At 44.7% G+C, this 15,147-nt stretch overlaps 1 protein-coding gene across 1 annotated transcript in view; it reads right to left on the reverse strand.

The window, feature by feature from the left end:
• LOC306821220 (neural-cadherin) overlaps positions 1-15,147 on the reverse strand; it is a 243,339-nt gene that overhangs the window by 2,332 nt on the left and 225,860 nt on the right. The window contains exon 36 of the mRNA XM_079339503.1: positions 1,343-1,497. Coding sequence (XP_079195629.1) covers positions 1,343-1,497 — 155 coding nt within the window. The remainder of the gene's footprint in view (positions 1-1,342; positions 1,498-15,147) is intronic.

Genomic DNA, 15,147 nt, shown 5'->3' on the forward strand with positions numbered 1-15,147 from the left:
GAAACACAAGTAAACGCATGAAGAATTAAACACAGAGGGAAAATAGCAGCTAGCAGAGAAGCTCTACAAAAAAGGATAAAAGAGCAAGATGGAGGGAAGGAATCAACGCTCATGGGAGACAGGAGGGAAAAAAGATGAAATGTGACAGAGAGAAAGCAGAAAAATAAAAAGAGAGCAGAAAAACGATCAGCTCTCCCCATAACGTTTACTGTGAATGTTCCACCTGTTTAAGTTTCCAATCCATCTCCATTTACTGTCTCAGAGAAGTCACTGTAATGTGTTAGGATCTGTGTGTACGTGTGAGAGCGAGGAGATAGAACATCTGAGTGGTGGTGATTCAGAGCGGAGATGAAGGGCGACTCTCTCTTCTCAGCCTTCTCTCCTGTGCGCTGGTGCTTCGAGTGCAGGAGCCGCCGTTAGCTCCACCTTCACTGGGAGACGCAATAACTCCAGCGCTAATGTGATTCCACCAAAACTGTAACCACGGCAGCCGAGATGGAGAGATGGAGGGATGGAGGGATGGAGGGATGTAGGAGGAGGAAGAAAAGATACACGTGGAGGAGGTGTGGGCTGCTGTGCTCAAGTGATTATGTGATGAGTGGAGAGAGATTTCAAACAAGACTCTTGAGAATAATCTGCAGCACATGCTCTGCTATAGGGGATCTGGACGCTGTGTGTGTGTGTGTGTGTGTGTGTGTGTGTGTGTGTGTGTGTGTGTGTTTTTGTTTGGCTGTCAGGATTGAACTGAAGGACTACACCTTAAGGGTTTGGGGTATTGAAAAGGTGTGACTACAATCTATGGTTGCAGGTCTTTAGTAAAGTGTGTGTGTGTGTGTGTGTGTGTGTGTGTGTGTGGTATGTGTTTGCTTCGATCAAAGGCGTGATATTATGCAAGTTCCCTAAGTACTGCTGAGTGCTCGTGGGTTATTGTAGCCGGTGGAGAGAGTAGATAAGGATATTGTGTGGGCCTAATTGAGACGCTGGTGCTCACACACACACATGCGCACACACACACACACACACACACACACACACACACACACACATACAGAGGGATGTGTATTGACAGAATCCAATGTAAAGCTGCCTCAACAGCTGTTTTTTCAATCTACATGGAGGATGGAGCTTTTCCCAGCTGTGATTGGGCGAGAGGCGAGGTACACCTTGGGTTGTTGAACTCGATGTGATGGTGTGTGTGTCATATCAAACAGTGTGTGGAATTTGCCTCTAAATGTAAATGAACTGTGTACATTTTTTAAACAGACTTCATAAAGGCTCTACACAGGTGTGTGTGTGTGTTGTGTGTGTGTGTGTGTGTGTGTTGTGTGTGCGTGTGCGGTACCTGGTCCTCCTCCCCTCCTCCCTCCTCGTCATAGTTGAGGACGTTCTCCCTGATATCCTCCCAGCCATCGTGGTGGGCCGACACATGGTAGACTCCCTCCTTCAGTCCTTTGTAGCTCCTCCAGCGCGTGTACAGGAAAATGCCCAGCAGCAGCACTGCAGGTAACACACACACACACACACACACACACACACACACACACACACAGCATTACAGATTACCTGATTAACATCCTTCAGGTGACTTTTAGGCTTTCTCTGATAAGGATGCCTGATGCTTGACAGATTACGTTTCAGGGATCTTAGGGGGGGTTCCACTTCAGGCACGATTGTTTCACGCCGTGGACGGTTGCATTCATATCTCTCGAGGACCGTACACAAGTACAAATGAACCGTGCTCAGGACCACCTTTTGCAGTGGAGTCTGGCACACTACCCGAGCACGCTGTGTTTCTGTTGAACCAAACCTTTTTCTCGGGGGCCCAGCTGTTAGACCTTTAATTCTTCCTCTGCTTAATTGTAGTCCCTTCTTAAAGACACCCGGGTGTTTCCTCCTTTTCCATATGCTGAATAAGGCTGAAGCTTTGTTGGATTAATACTGGCAGGTCTGGCTTTTGATGTTGTTGCATCAACAACCCAGTTTCCCATCGAGCGGCGCAGCGCTAAACTGTGACATTTTTTATTTCAGTACTTCTCTGTCATTGGATGGATGAAGATGGAGAAGGGAGGGGGCTCTACCAGGCAGTGTCACTCGCTTTTCTCACCCAACAGAGCATGTCAGCTCGTCTTAGAAAGTGAACATAAACAATATCCACATCCGTGATTGAATTGTTGTGTTTTGATTTGTGTCAACATAGGAGAAGAACTTTTTATCAGCCCAAAGTTCCTGGAGCTTTTGAACGTACTATTCCCCTTTTTTAGGGGTAGATCTTTTACCCCAGAGCTAAATGAAGACCCCGCCTCCTGTGGTGGAAGTGCATATAGTACCTCTAAAGATCCTGCGGTCCATCTTCTAATCGTCCAAACACACCTATAGACTGGTATAGTGATAACGTATTTTTGTAGGCCAACTCGATAGAAATGGTGGTTCCTACAAAAATTCGCAAATTGGATTTTGGATCGTTGCAGAAAATAATCTCTGTGTCAAACACACGTTTCTGATGCGTAGCTGTTTAGTTCAGCGGGATAATCTTTACAGATGAACACCATTTAGAGGAGTAAAAAGCTAACGTCATGCTCAAGCTAACTACAGTTTATTATGATGTCAGGACCGTTATGCTTCATCGATCTAATCAGGAGGATTAGTGAAAGAATTTCCTGTGTGATGACGTTTAATGTCTCCATGACAACCACTGTAGTTTCAGTTAGCTACTTGTTAGCAACCGCAGTATAAAATACGCGTAAAAACTTTAAAATTCACAAGTGGGGGTCTTAAGCCTGGTTCACACGGCAGGATAAGGAGGAGAAAACGAGCACGAGCCTGTTGAATGTGACGCGTAGCCAATCAGAAAGCGAGGTGACGTAGTAGCGAAAACACCGGTAGCAAAACTACTTTCCATATCAACATGTAGCAAGTACAGCTCATGCTCCCGCTGTCTCCGCTCCTTTGACCGACGCCTCTTTTTAAAACGTGTTTTTCAGATAAAAGCAGCACAAACGATCTCGTCCTCTCCGTCCGTTTGTTGACTCACGTTTGATCTCGAGAGGTTTTGCGAGATTTCCCGTCTGATCGGGGGATGTTCGCGAGTGAAATTAGTTCGTGTCAGATCATTTCAAATCTCTCAGCAAGCAGCAGCATTTGTTTGACCCTGTGATCGATATTCTGTTTATCAGAAAAAATCTCAACTTTCAAACAGCAGCATCTCTCCAGTTCTGAATTTTACCAGCTAAAACATGTTGGACAAATCTCAGAACAAAATGCAGCTCGCGAAGGCCCCGAAATAATACAGAAGTACCTTCAAGCCGAACGTCCAAGTAAGAGTTCCACCAACAAACAAGCTCTCAAACTCGAACAAGACGTGACCCGGCTCAACGTGCTGCTCAACAGAGAGAGGGAGCAAAGCACCAAGGAGAAGAGAGAGAGGATGATGATCCACCACGAGTTGGAGGAGACGAGGAAACAGCTTGAAAGACAAAAAGCTCAAAAGGAGTTCTTTATGAACCGGTGCAAAGCGCTGGAAAGACAGCAGGGACACACCTCGGAGGACACTGCCGCCAACCAGGGACAAAACAAAAGACGCAAAAGACGTGTTGCTGAAGAGGAGATGGAAGTGGACAACACAAGACTTCAGCCGAGCTCGGAGGAGACACCAATAAACTCCTGAAAGAAGAGCTGGAGAAGGTGAAACGTGTTCTAAATGAGCAAGGCCTGAGGTACCAGCATGACATGCACAGTGCCGGGCAGCAGATTCAGACCTTTCAGCAAGAGATGCAAAAACAGCTGAAGGCTCACACTGACAGAGTGTCTCATGACCAGGCTTTCATCAAGCTCTCAACAGAAGAAAAGGACGCCCTACATAAGAACATGGCAGAGGAGAGCTGCAAGCACCAGAACATCATGCAGAGTGCCAGGCAGCAGGTGGAGGCCCTGCAGTGTGAGCTTCAGCAGCAGAAGCAGGCTCATATGGACAAGGACTCCCAGTTCCAAGAATACGTCAAGTCCTCGACGGCTGAATGCAACGCCAGCTGTCAGAAGATGGCAGAAGACAACGCCGTCCTGCTGCAGAAGGCGCAGATGTGCTGGACGGAGCTGCAGCAGATAAAAACTCAGAATGACATTCAGAAAGACCACCAGGAGCTTCAAGCCATGCATAAAAACTGTGTGGAACAATTTGGAGTTCAGATCCAGCAGGAGAGGAGCAACACCACGTTTTTCCAGGAAAAGCTGCAGTTGTTAGGAGCTAAATATCAGGAGCTGAACCAGAGGCATCAGTCCCAAGTTTCCACTCTGGAACATCAGGCTAAGAGCCAGCTGTGTCAGTTTGAGACTGAAACCAGATCTCACTCAGACCAGCTGACTCAGAGCCAGGGAGTAACCAGGAAGCTGAGGGCTGAACAGGACGCCCTGCAACAGAGCTACCAGGAGAAGGAGCGCTTCTATGTGAGACAGCTGGAAGAGCTGGGCGCTCAGCTCAATCAGCAGCTCCAAAGAACTGTGGAGCTCACGGAGCAGCTGCATGCTGACAGAGAGGAGAGCGTGCCCTCCAAGAGAAAAGGATCCCGGTGTGAGGAGAGCGTGCCCTCCAAGAGAAAAGGATCCCGGTGTGAGGAGAGACCAGAGGATGAGGAGAGCGTGCCCTCCAAGAGAAAAGGATCCCGGTGTGAGGAGAGCGTGCCCTCCGAGAGAAAAGGATCCCGGTGTGAGGAGAGCGTGCCCTCCAAGAGAAAAGGATCCCGGTGTGAGGAGAGACCAGAGGACGAGGAGAGCATGCCCTCCTAGAGAAAAGGATCCCGGTGTTAGAAAAGACCAGAGGACGAGAAGAGCGTGTCCTCCAAGAGAAAAGGATCCCGGTGTGAGGAGAGACCAGAGGACGAGGAGAGCGTGCCCTCCGAGAGAAAAGGATCCCGGTGTGAGGAGAGACCAGAGGACGAGGAGAGCATGCCCTCCAAGAGAAAAGGATCCCGGTGTGAGGAGAGACCAGAGGACGAGAAGAGCGTGCCCTCCTAGAGAAAAGGATCCCGGTGTGAGGAGAGACCAGAGGACGAGGAGAGCGTGCCCTCCTAGAGAAAAGGATCCCGGTGTGAGGAGAGACCAGAGGACGAGGAGAGCGTGCCCTCCAAGTGAAAAACATCCCGGTGTGAGGAGAGACCAGAGGACGAGGAGAGCGTGCCCTCCTAGAGAAAAGGATCCCGGTGTGAGGAGAGACCAGAGGACGAGAACCCAGGAAGTGAATGAACCAAATAAAGTGTCTTCCTGGATGGTTCTCACCTCCTCCTCTACACCTCATTAGAACGTTTATTTTCACAGAGGACATTTTTTTCAATGCCATTGTTCAAACTGTGGTACAAATGAAAAATGTCCACTGTTGAAAAAAATGTTGGTAATGCTTTACTTTGCAAATTTGGCCATTGCAATTAGAAAAAAAAAACAAAAAACTAATCAAATCACAAATTCACCCCACCTGTAAAGTAAAGCACTAACAAAACAACATCAGAAACATTAAATGAATAAACGAAAAACTAATAAATTATAATCCTGCACATAAAGTCTCAGATTATCTCTCTTCTACATTTTACATCCAAATGTTTCCACGTCATCCGCTGTACAAAGACAGAAACAGAAGCAGCTTCAAGGCAGATAGAAAAGATTTATTTTGACATCATAATGATGTCGCTTCAGCTCGGGATCGAACCCTGACCTTTTGGACGAGTCAACCGACTCAACCAACTGAACCAACTGAGCCACAGTCTCAGGCTGCGTTACAGGAATATTCAGTGTCTCAATTAAATGGACTGGCACGTCATTTCCGTGACGTACTGAAGGTGTCAGGAAACATTTGTGCACATAAGCCATGCAATCATAACAGAATCTGTGATACCGTTTAGATAAGCTCTCAGGTGCCGCTCTCAGCTTGGTGCAGCTGCTGATTGAGCTCACCTGCGTCCAATTACCAATCAAGGCTGGAATACAGAGAGCAGGAGGAAGCAGGCACTCTCTGTGTGTGTGTGTGTGTGTGTGTGTGTGTGTGTGTGCGCTAAGTGTTTACTTCTACTCAGAAGAAGGGTTTATTTTCTGACTTTAGAGTTGTGTCCTTTCCTGCGACGTTGGTTTTCAGTGTTTGAATTAAAAACTGCGATATGATCGAAGCCTGTTCAGTTCTCTTTGTCTCCACCTCTCAGGTGAAGCTATATATGCGTATCCCATGAAGTCGCCGCTGCGAGACAAAAGCCAAACTTCAGTGGTACATGTCTCTGTTTTAAGAAATGTCCCAGGCTCCAGTGTTTCTGAACGGATCACGTCTGACGTCTTCAATACTTGGATTGATCCAGAGCCTGCGCTCATCATTCTGCCACGGAGTATCATATACATATCGTATTGCTAAGTGGCTTCATTTAAACGCCTTCTTCTTCTTCTGTCTTTTTGATTAGTTAAGTAGTTATCAATCATGAAGCTTCGTCAAATCACCGGCCGACACGACGGGCTTCTCTGGGCAGTACCACGTCTTCAATTACTGACTCAGTCCAATGAGATGACATTCAAAAATGGAGATCCACATCCTCCGTTTTCACATCTGCCAATATCTGTGCGGTTAGGAGTAATTATAACTGTGCGAGTGCGTGACGGGCCCTGTAGGCAGAGAACATCCTCCAGATTATTGCCGCCTCAGTCTGCTGGATTCAAAGAATACTAATGATGCCCTAACCAACGGAAGCACAGACAATTAGTGGCCTGACGTTTTACGAGCGCGACCTACTCTTCCGTTGCTAATTGACAGCTTTGAAAAGTGAACTGTTCACACTGAAACACGGATCCTGAGCGAGACACGAGGAGGCGTTCACGTTAATTAAAAACTGTGTCTGCTCGGAGAGAAAGCGGAGCGCAGAGAGGACTGCTTCACTTTCACTTCGGAGGAAAGTGTTGAGGTGATTTGACTTAAGGAGGAGTATATTGTAGACACACACACACACACACACACACACTGTTCATCTGATCTGAATGTATTTCTCACTGCGGCGTTGCTGTAACCTTTTTATGCGTCAAACAAATCCCCTGTGCGTTCTCTCATCTCTGTCACCTCCTTCCGTGCTCTGACACTTCATGTCTCACTCGCCTGCTATAACATTAACCTGCTTTACACTGACACTTTACACCTCACTGTTTCACTACCTTTCACTTATCCGTTCGCACTGAGGAAGCGTACGCAGGTACGATGGGGAGCGCAGTGTTGAGATAATAACTTATTAACTCATTAATGTTTGAGTCTCTTTAATTCTGATAGTGTGAAGGCTAAAGGCTACATAGACAGTTGTGTTTAATCAGAGAAGAATAGCAGCAGTCACGTACTGCAGTGTTATAAATACCTCGACTGTTCACGTCTTCTCTCTCAAACTCTGACGCTAACCTTCTTCGTCCCAATCAAGTGCTGCTTTTTTTTAACATGCATACGTCTTTCTTCCACATCCCAACTAAAACTCAACAGCCCATCCATCATGTACGTGCAGCAACAGACGGCCCTCAAAGTCCCCGTGAATTGATAACACCCCATTAAACAGGCCACCCTCTGACAACTCTGTAAGAGTAAATCCATTCAGCCAGAAACCAGCTGCACAGAACCAGGGAAAAATCAATATTCATTTACCGTCAACTTGTCCGCCTCGCCACAACTCCAGTGTCTGGTAGATTTGTGAGATGAAATTGTTTTGAGAGATTCACTGTTTCATTTTCAGAGTGGCATTATGTCTTTTAAAGACAGAACAAGAGGGGATAAAAAGACAAAGAAAGTGGAAGGCAGTCTTTTTTTGGTCCTGTGGGGAAACACATGTGGTCGTCTGTCTGCTGCAGAGCGGGTCGAGCTGCAGTGAAAAGGCAGAAACAAGGGTCACAGGTTCAGTCCCATTCCCTGACTGCAATGCTCCTCATTTACTGAGGCTGTGCTTCCAGAGGCTGAGAGATAAAAACAAAGCAGCGATGAGAAGCAGCCTGGAGGTTTGTAAAGCTGGTGATAATATGAGGCTTAAGGCTTGAAAGCTCAGTCATAAAAACACCAGAGCTTCAAGTTCCTGCCTGCTGGCAGAATTTTGTTTTATTTCAATTTAAAATCTTCTCCTTTTCATCTTCCAATCTGCGGGAAAATGCACAATACCAAAAATCTGTAGAGTGAAAAAAAAAAACAATAATTCACTGAATATGCACGAGTCTACTTAAAGAAGACGTGCAAGAAACTGGCTGGCTGCTTCACACAACTTCACAGATTCTCATAAAAACGAGCAGCTGGAGCAGGCACAGGCACGTCGAAACATTTTTAATCAAATGTTTAATCTACGGCACCATTTAAGGCACAGAATAATTTGTGGCGGTAGTTTCTACGTTCATAAGACTCAGCTTGCTGGTGCCTGTGAAACCTCTCTGCTCGTTCACTGTGCATGTTTACATCCAGGTAGGAGAGCAGAGAGCTCCAAGGCTTTGTTCAGACTGCCGCCCTAATCTGATTCCCCCAAATCTGATCAGAATCCGATCTTGCTGGCTGACTGATTGTAAGTGAACGGATCCCGTCTGCCCGTCTGTAATAACGTGGTCTGATCCACATTGGTTTCTATGGTAACAGGTAACGTCCAGAACAGGTAACTTGTGGAGCAGTCTCTCCGCGGGCTTGTTTTCTTTCACTGACCAAAGTTCACTTCCAGCCTGTTGGATCGACGTCGTTACTGTTGTTTTCCGATGGTGTCGCGTCGTGAGTGACACAGAAGACACATTGAAGCAGCCGAGACGTTCAGATTGAGTCGGATCTGAAGGAATCACATTTGAAATTATGTAGTTTGAATCAGATTTGGAAGATCTCGTGGCGTTTTGTGTTCAGCCAAGTCTTGTCAAAAAATGTGATACTGAATAAAATATCGATACCAAAAAGTCAGTATCGGATCAGCCCAACATATTTAACTGATGAATAATTGTGGCGCTGATAAGCGAGGTGAAAACGTTTTCACTTGTGACTGTCTAAACATTCAGCCATGTGATCGGGCTCTACTACCACTCGACGACCCCGACGCCAAACCTCCACCATCGGACTGTATCGTCCCCACAATCACCGGCGTCCTCGTTGATGCACGGCCTGCTCCGACCTCGACCACAGGAGCACGAGGAACACAAAGGAGAAATCCTTCCTGCGTGTTATCCCATATGCTGTTTAGTAAAGCGTCTCCAGGTAACACTCGATTGATTGATTGATTGATTGATTGATTAATTATCGCACATTCCTACCACAAAGAGAAAAAGGCTGCACAGTTTTCATACGACCTAAAATACACACACACACACGGCACTAGGTTGCCTAGCAGCAGTTTTCATTTATTTTTTACCCGTGCTAAATTAAAATCATGACCCAAATGAAAATGAATGTCAGAAAGTTTGACTTTTTTGTTTTGAAACATTTATCTCGCTCTCTTTGTAAACACATTTCTATCAGTCTTATTGTTGTGTATGTTTTTCTGTGTTTATGCCTTGAAGCTTGATTGGACTTATTTGTTCCGGTTTAGTTTTCCTCTGGGAAGTATTTTCTCATTCAGTTTTTTTTAAAGTACAACATAAAAAAGTGGAAGATTATTATTAATGCATCAAAATGTAGAGAAACTTTCAAAATTCTCAAAACTCCGATTTCTCCAGAGGGATTTTGTGCAATGAACAAAAAAAAAAAAAAAAAGTTTTCTTTTCCAGTGTGATTGGCACACAACTGACAAAGAGTGAACGGTTGGAAAATAAAGTTCTGCTCTGAGATACACGTACAAACACTCCTGAAGGCGATGTGGATGTGCAAACAAGCAACAGACTTCATTAAGACGTTTTCTTTTACACTTGGGTGGAAAAATCTACGGCAAGAAAAAAAAAAGAAGTTTGGATGGATTTGAACAGAGGCCCACAAAGAAGCGAGATGATGAGCTGCTGTGAGAAGACTGCGGTTTACTGCATGGATCGATATCCTCTGTGCATTAGTGCTCGGGCTTACAGGAGGGGAGAGACGGCCTATAGTCTGTCTAAAACAAAGAAACAGCAAATGTAAAAACTGTTGGGCGTGTATGCTGCTGGAGTTTATTACTCTGTGTGCTTTCTGCAGAGCGGCGTGTGTGTGTGTGTGTGTGTGTGTGTGTGTGAAAAGAAGTGGTTGGTGTTGGCTCCATGGGGAAGTGAGCGAGGAAGCTGCAGGTCAGGGTGTACAAGATGAATCTACTCTGTTCAAAGGACTACTCTAGAGGGCAAACTGAGATATGGAGGATTTCATCGGTGTTTCAGTGTGTGTGTGTGTGTGTTGAAAAGAGAGATTATGTGTTTATTTGTTTACACTGCCTCCAAGGCCCCGTGGTCTCTTTGACCGTAGCGCCTTTTTGTTGTTTAACTTCCTTGCTCCCTCTGCTTAACTTGCACTCCTGACGTATTTTCACCCCCCGTCTCTGTTCCACAGCTTTCCTGTGATTTTTAGTTTTCCTGCCACTACAGATCAAACCTCCTGGAAAAAGGAGCAGACGCCTCTGGTCGTCACCACACTGGATTTAAAACGTACTGAAAATACTTGAGCTGTTTCCAATTAAAGGTATAATAGAGTCGAATAGTGATGATGTATTTTTTGTAGGCCAACCCGGATGTAGCTTCGCCATGGGCTCCAATGAGAATTCTCCAACGGGATTTGGATCATAGCAGAAAATGATCTCTGTGTCAAACACATGTTTTTGAGCCGTTTTGTTAATCTGGATCATCTTTACAGATTAACACCATGTATATGAAGTTTGAAGAGTTAATACAGCCGAGGGAAGTGAAAAGCTAACGTTATGCTACAACTGCACCAGGGTCGGTTTTGACGTCACAATTGTTGTGCTTCATCGATCTAATCAGCGGTTTTTACACAGACGGACAGAAAGAGAAAACTCCTCTGTCTCCATGTTATCGTCTGTCCTGCTCTCATATCTTCTGCACTGCCTCTTTAACTCCCAGCAGAGTCACACGGTGATGCAGCAATGCCGCCGCGTGATGATGAGCAGGGAAATCCATTGTTTCTTGAGCAGTTCCAATGATGCTGAATGAGTGTGCGTGTAATGGCATTTCCAGTCAGGGGATCAATACCCGAGCTTCCAAGCAATGAGATCAGCGTCTCTGCGTACATCAACACACGCCAATAATATGGCATGGATATTACCCTCCCCACACTATAACTCTATTTACTGCAGCCATCTTTCTCCAAACAATCGATACATCACGACTCTTCTTCTCACTCCGCCTTCTCTGGACCCGCACAGTCCAGAGGGTTTGTCATGTACTAGCTTTAAATCAATGCATCTGCAAGGACGTTGAACGATGACTCACTGATAACTAGCAGGTGTTGAAAGTTAGTTTTTCTGCTGTCGTGGTTGTAAGGAACACAAATGAAATCCATCCACACTGACTGTTTGCGTGCCAAACCAGAAGAAGGCAAGCACCAGGGTCCAACTAGTGTTTTTTTTGTTTTTTTGCAACAAGCACTTTGAGTTAAAAATGTTCATAAAGGTGTCGTTGATGTTACCAGCGCTCCTTTCAAAATACAAAATAATTCCCGGTATTTTTGCCGTGTTTTGTACCCACATCCTGTTTGCTCCGTGTCTGCCGGGGGACAAATACAAAACTTAAAATAAAAAGCAATGGAGCAGTGTTGGTCATACAAGCAACAGGATGTCGTCATGGGGACAGGACAGACGTGCGGCGCTTTTAATTTCAGCACATAAACGTTTCTGAGCACACAGAGCGCTTCTCTGCTTTTAATTCGTTGCCATTATTCAGGCAAGGCTGTGAAAGCCTCCATGGAGTATTTATCCCAGCTCATTCACTGTCCAATATGTGGACTTCTACACTTTACCTTTTACTCTGTTGTTTGTTCTCTCAAGGTAAAAAGCGTATTATCTTCTCCTCTCTCCATTGGTCCATTATTGATCTGTCTATTCTTTAACACACTGCTCTCTGTCCTCTTGTGAAGTTAAAGTCACCAGAGCCACACTTCTGTCTCGTTGTATTTCAGCCACTTGGCTCTTATCATTGAACTCTTTTGTCGATCTGCATCTGTAAATTCAGCTCCCACAACGCCGCTCTGCATGTAGAGAGATCCTTTTGGAAATGCTACAGTGGAAATAAGTTTACAGGGGCGATTCAAGAGTCTGTAGGGGCCCCAGGCAAAAATTCATGGGGGGGGGGCGGCCTTCACCACCAATATGTCTACCAGCTCCCCGGCGCTGACTCGTCTTCCTCTTTCTTTCTTTTTTTTGGAATCTTAGATGGATAACCCGTCTTCATTTTCTTTCTGTGACTATAGACTGGTGTAGTAATGACATATTTTTGTAGGCCAACCCGAAAAAATGGCGCCGGTGGTTCCTACGAAAATTCGCCTATGGGATTTTTGAATTGGATTTTGGATCATTGCAGAAAACAAGCTCTGTGTCAAACACACGTTTCTGACGCGTTGTTTTGTTCAGCGGGATAATCTGTACAGATGAACATCATTTATATGAAGTTTGAAGAGTTAATGCAGCCGAGAGAAGTAAAAAGCTAACGTTATGCGCTAACGAACTACACCGCGGTCGATTTATAATGACGTCACGACCGTTATGCTTCATCGATCTAATCAGCGGATTTCACAAGCTAGCTAAACGTTAGCTTAATAAGTTGTTTATTAACCTAATATTTACAAGAAAAAAAACATGACTAGAGGCTGTAAGGAGGATTAGGGAGAGAGTTCCCGGCGTGATGACGTTTAATGTCTCCATGACAACCACTGTAGTTTCAGTTAGCTACTCGTTAGCAACCGCCGTTTAAAGTTCGCGTAAAAAAAAGACTACATCCTCTGTACATGGGGCACACGAACTACCCTCTTAGCCATCGGCGCCCCAGAAGAGTTGTTTTGAACTGAGTATAAAAATAGAAATATGAAATGTATGCTTCTTTACTGCCACTAAATAAAACATGTTTCTTTAATAATATATGGCAGATTATTAATTCAACACAGAGAAAGCTGCATGAAGATATAAATGAAGTGCTTTGCATGTCCATGTTGAATGCAAAGTTAAATCAGTTTGTTTTTGAATGCTTTAATAAAGTAGATGTGTAAGGAGGTGTAAGGGTAAAGGGCATGCATCTTCTTTTTCTTCTTTGTCTCGCAGTCTGTAAATAGTGTGAAGAAAACGTGAACTACTTCACCCTCCTACAGAAGAGAGAGAAAAAAAACAACTTCCCGATCAGCCTTATTATGTTTGACTCACAAAAGCTGCATGGATCATAATGTTCTTTCTCCTTCCTCAGCGGCCGTACACCCAGCTCCACGTGACTTAAGTGGCTGTTCATGTACTTTCTGTTCTGCTGGAAAGATGCGGGCACGCTAAAGAGTATGAGAACAGATCTGGTGGAGGCTTTAATGAGAGGCTGTCTATTCTGTGTTTAGTCAGGATTAAAGAGGGTTTTGGCCTCTGAGCCTGCTGCTGCGCTGTTGGACCTCTGCTGTTTGAGGCGCTTACACAGAAAGACTTTAATCATATCCGATAAATTCACTCTTTTTTTTCCTTTTCATAGTTCTGATTGATTTCACTTTCTGCCTTTTTTTTTCTCTTGCACAAACTCTTACTCCTCATTCTCCTCTGAAAACAAACACTCATAAAACAGCTTTTAAGTAAATCATCATATCTTTTCTATAATTTTCTTTTGCAGCAGTAATCTCTGCACTGACCATTCGTATTATTTTCTCTAGCATTGGTCCAGTCGCTGTAAATGGAGCGAGAGTCGTGGTCGCTCAACAGGAAGGTTGGGGGTTCAATCCCCAGCTCCTGCAGCCACACGCCTGATGTGTCCTTGGGCGCGACCCTGAGATGCTCCCGCTGCCACGTCAGCTGAAGGTGTGTTAATGTGATCAGTTACTGATGCTCACCTCTACCATCAGAGTGTGACTGTGCAGGTGGAAGAGAGCTTTGAGTAGACACAAGACAAGTCCATTTCTCATTGCAGACCGACTGCCTGCTTAACTTCCAAGATGTCAGACACTATCAAGGACTTTTAATGCAGGACGATATTCATTTTATAAATGAACCTTTGGCCTTTATGTTCCACTTTCAGTCGCTTGTTTCAGATTCTGGAGCTTTTCTGTAAATGCATTAAGTGAATATATTTCCATACAGCTCCGTCCTGCAGCCTGTTGATTACAGACATGAATACTTTCACCGGGATGGATTCTGATTCTCAGATTAGCTGCAGGGTGATTATCTGTCGCTGCATGTGATTGGCTGAATCTGTGTGGTCCTCAAAGAGTGTCCAGTGAGGTCGAGGTGAATTACTTTAAAGATTTTATTTACAACATGCAGATATGTACAATAATCACAAAGACAAGAACAAAGACTGACCAAGGTAACGATGAAACAGAACAAGACAAACATACAACAGACATGTGACTCACGCTTCACAACGACCCACACCTCTTCAGATCTGATCCACTGACATTATAACATGTTTTATACAAAGACACATGAACTTTTATTATATCTACCACTATAATAATGATTCCCTTATCTTTTATCCTAACTTCAGTTAAACAACCTTCAGGTTATGACGCCTCAATAGTTCATCATTGTCCTCCTTCAAAGGACACAAACAGAAAAAAACAAAGAAAATAACCAAAACCTTAAGCCACATGCTCGCACTATCTACGTCTGATTTAAAAGGGAATAAGTTGCTCTTATTGATTGCTTTTGTCTGTCCATGACTGAATATTCACGTCTTCATTTATGTATATATATGAGGGGATCAGTCAGGACTCTGGCCGCTGCTTTCTGCTCTTAAGTTTGAAAAAGATTTTTTTCTAGAATCATATTGGGAGCTTTTTTTTACAAACAGAATCAGAAACCAGGCAGAGCTCGAGTGGGAAAGGAGGCACAGGGGAGAATTGAACCCGGGTCGTACGCTCTCAAGGACCTGAGCCTCTGTACATGGGGTGCACACACTATAAAATAAAAAAGCCTTGACAGCAGCTGCAGGACTCGGACCTGAGTCTGTCTGCAGGCTCCTGCGACTTAAACTCGACTCTTTGCTCGATTTACAGAAATAAAAATAAAAACACAACAGTGTAAATGTGAACTTTATAATGTTTGCCAATTT

This window comes from Symphodus melops, assembly GCF_947650265.1.
Source record: "Symphodus melops genome assembly, chromosome: 3".
NCBI classification, from domain to species: domain Eukaryota; kingdom Metazoa; phylum Chordata; class Actinopteri; order Labriformes; family Labridae; genus Symphodus; species Symphodus melops.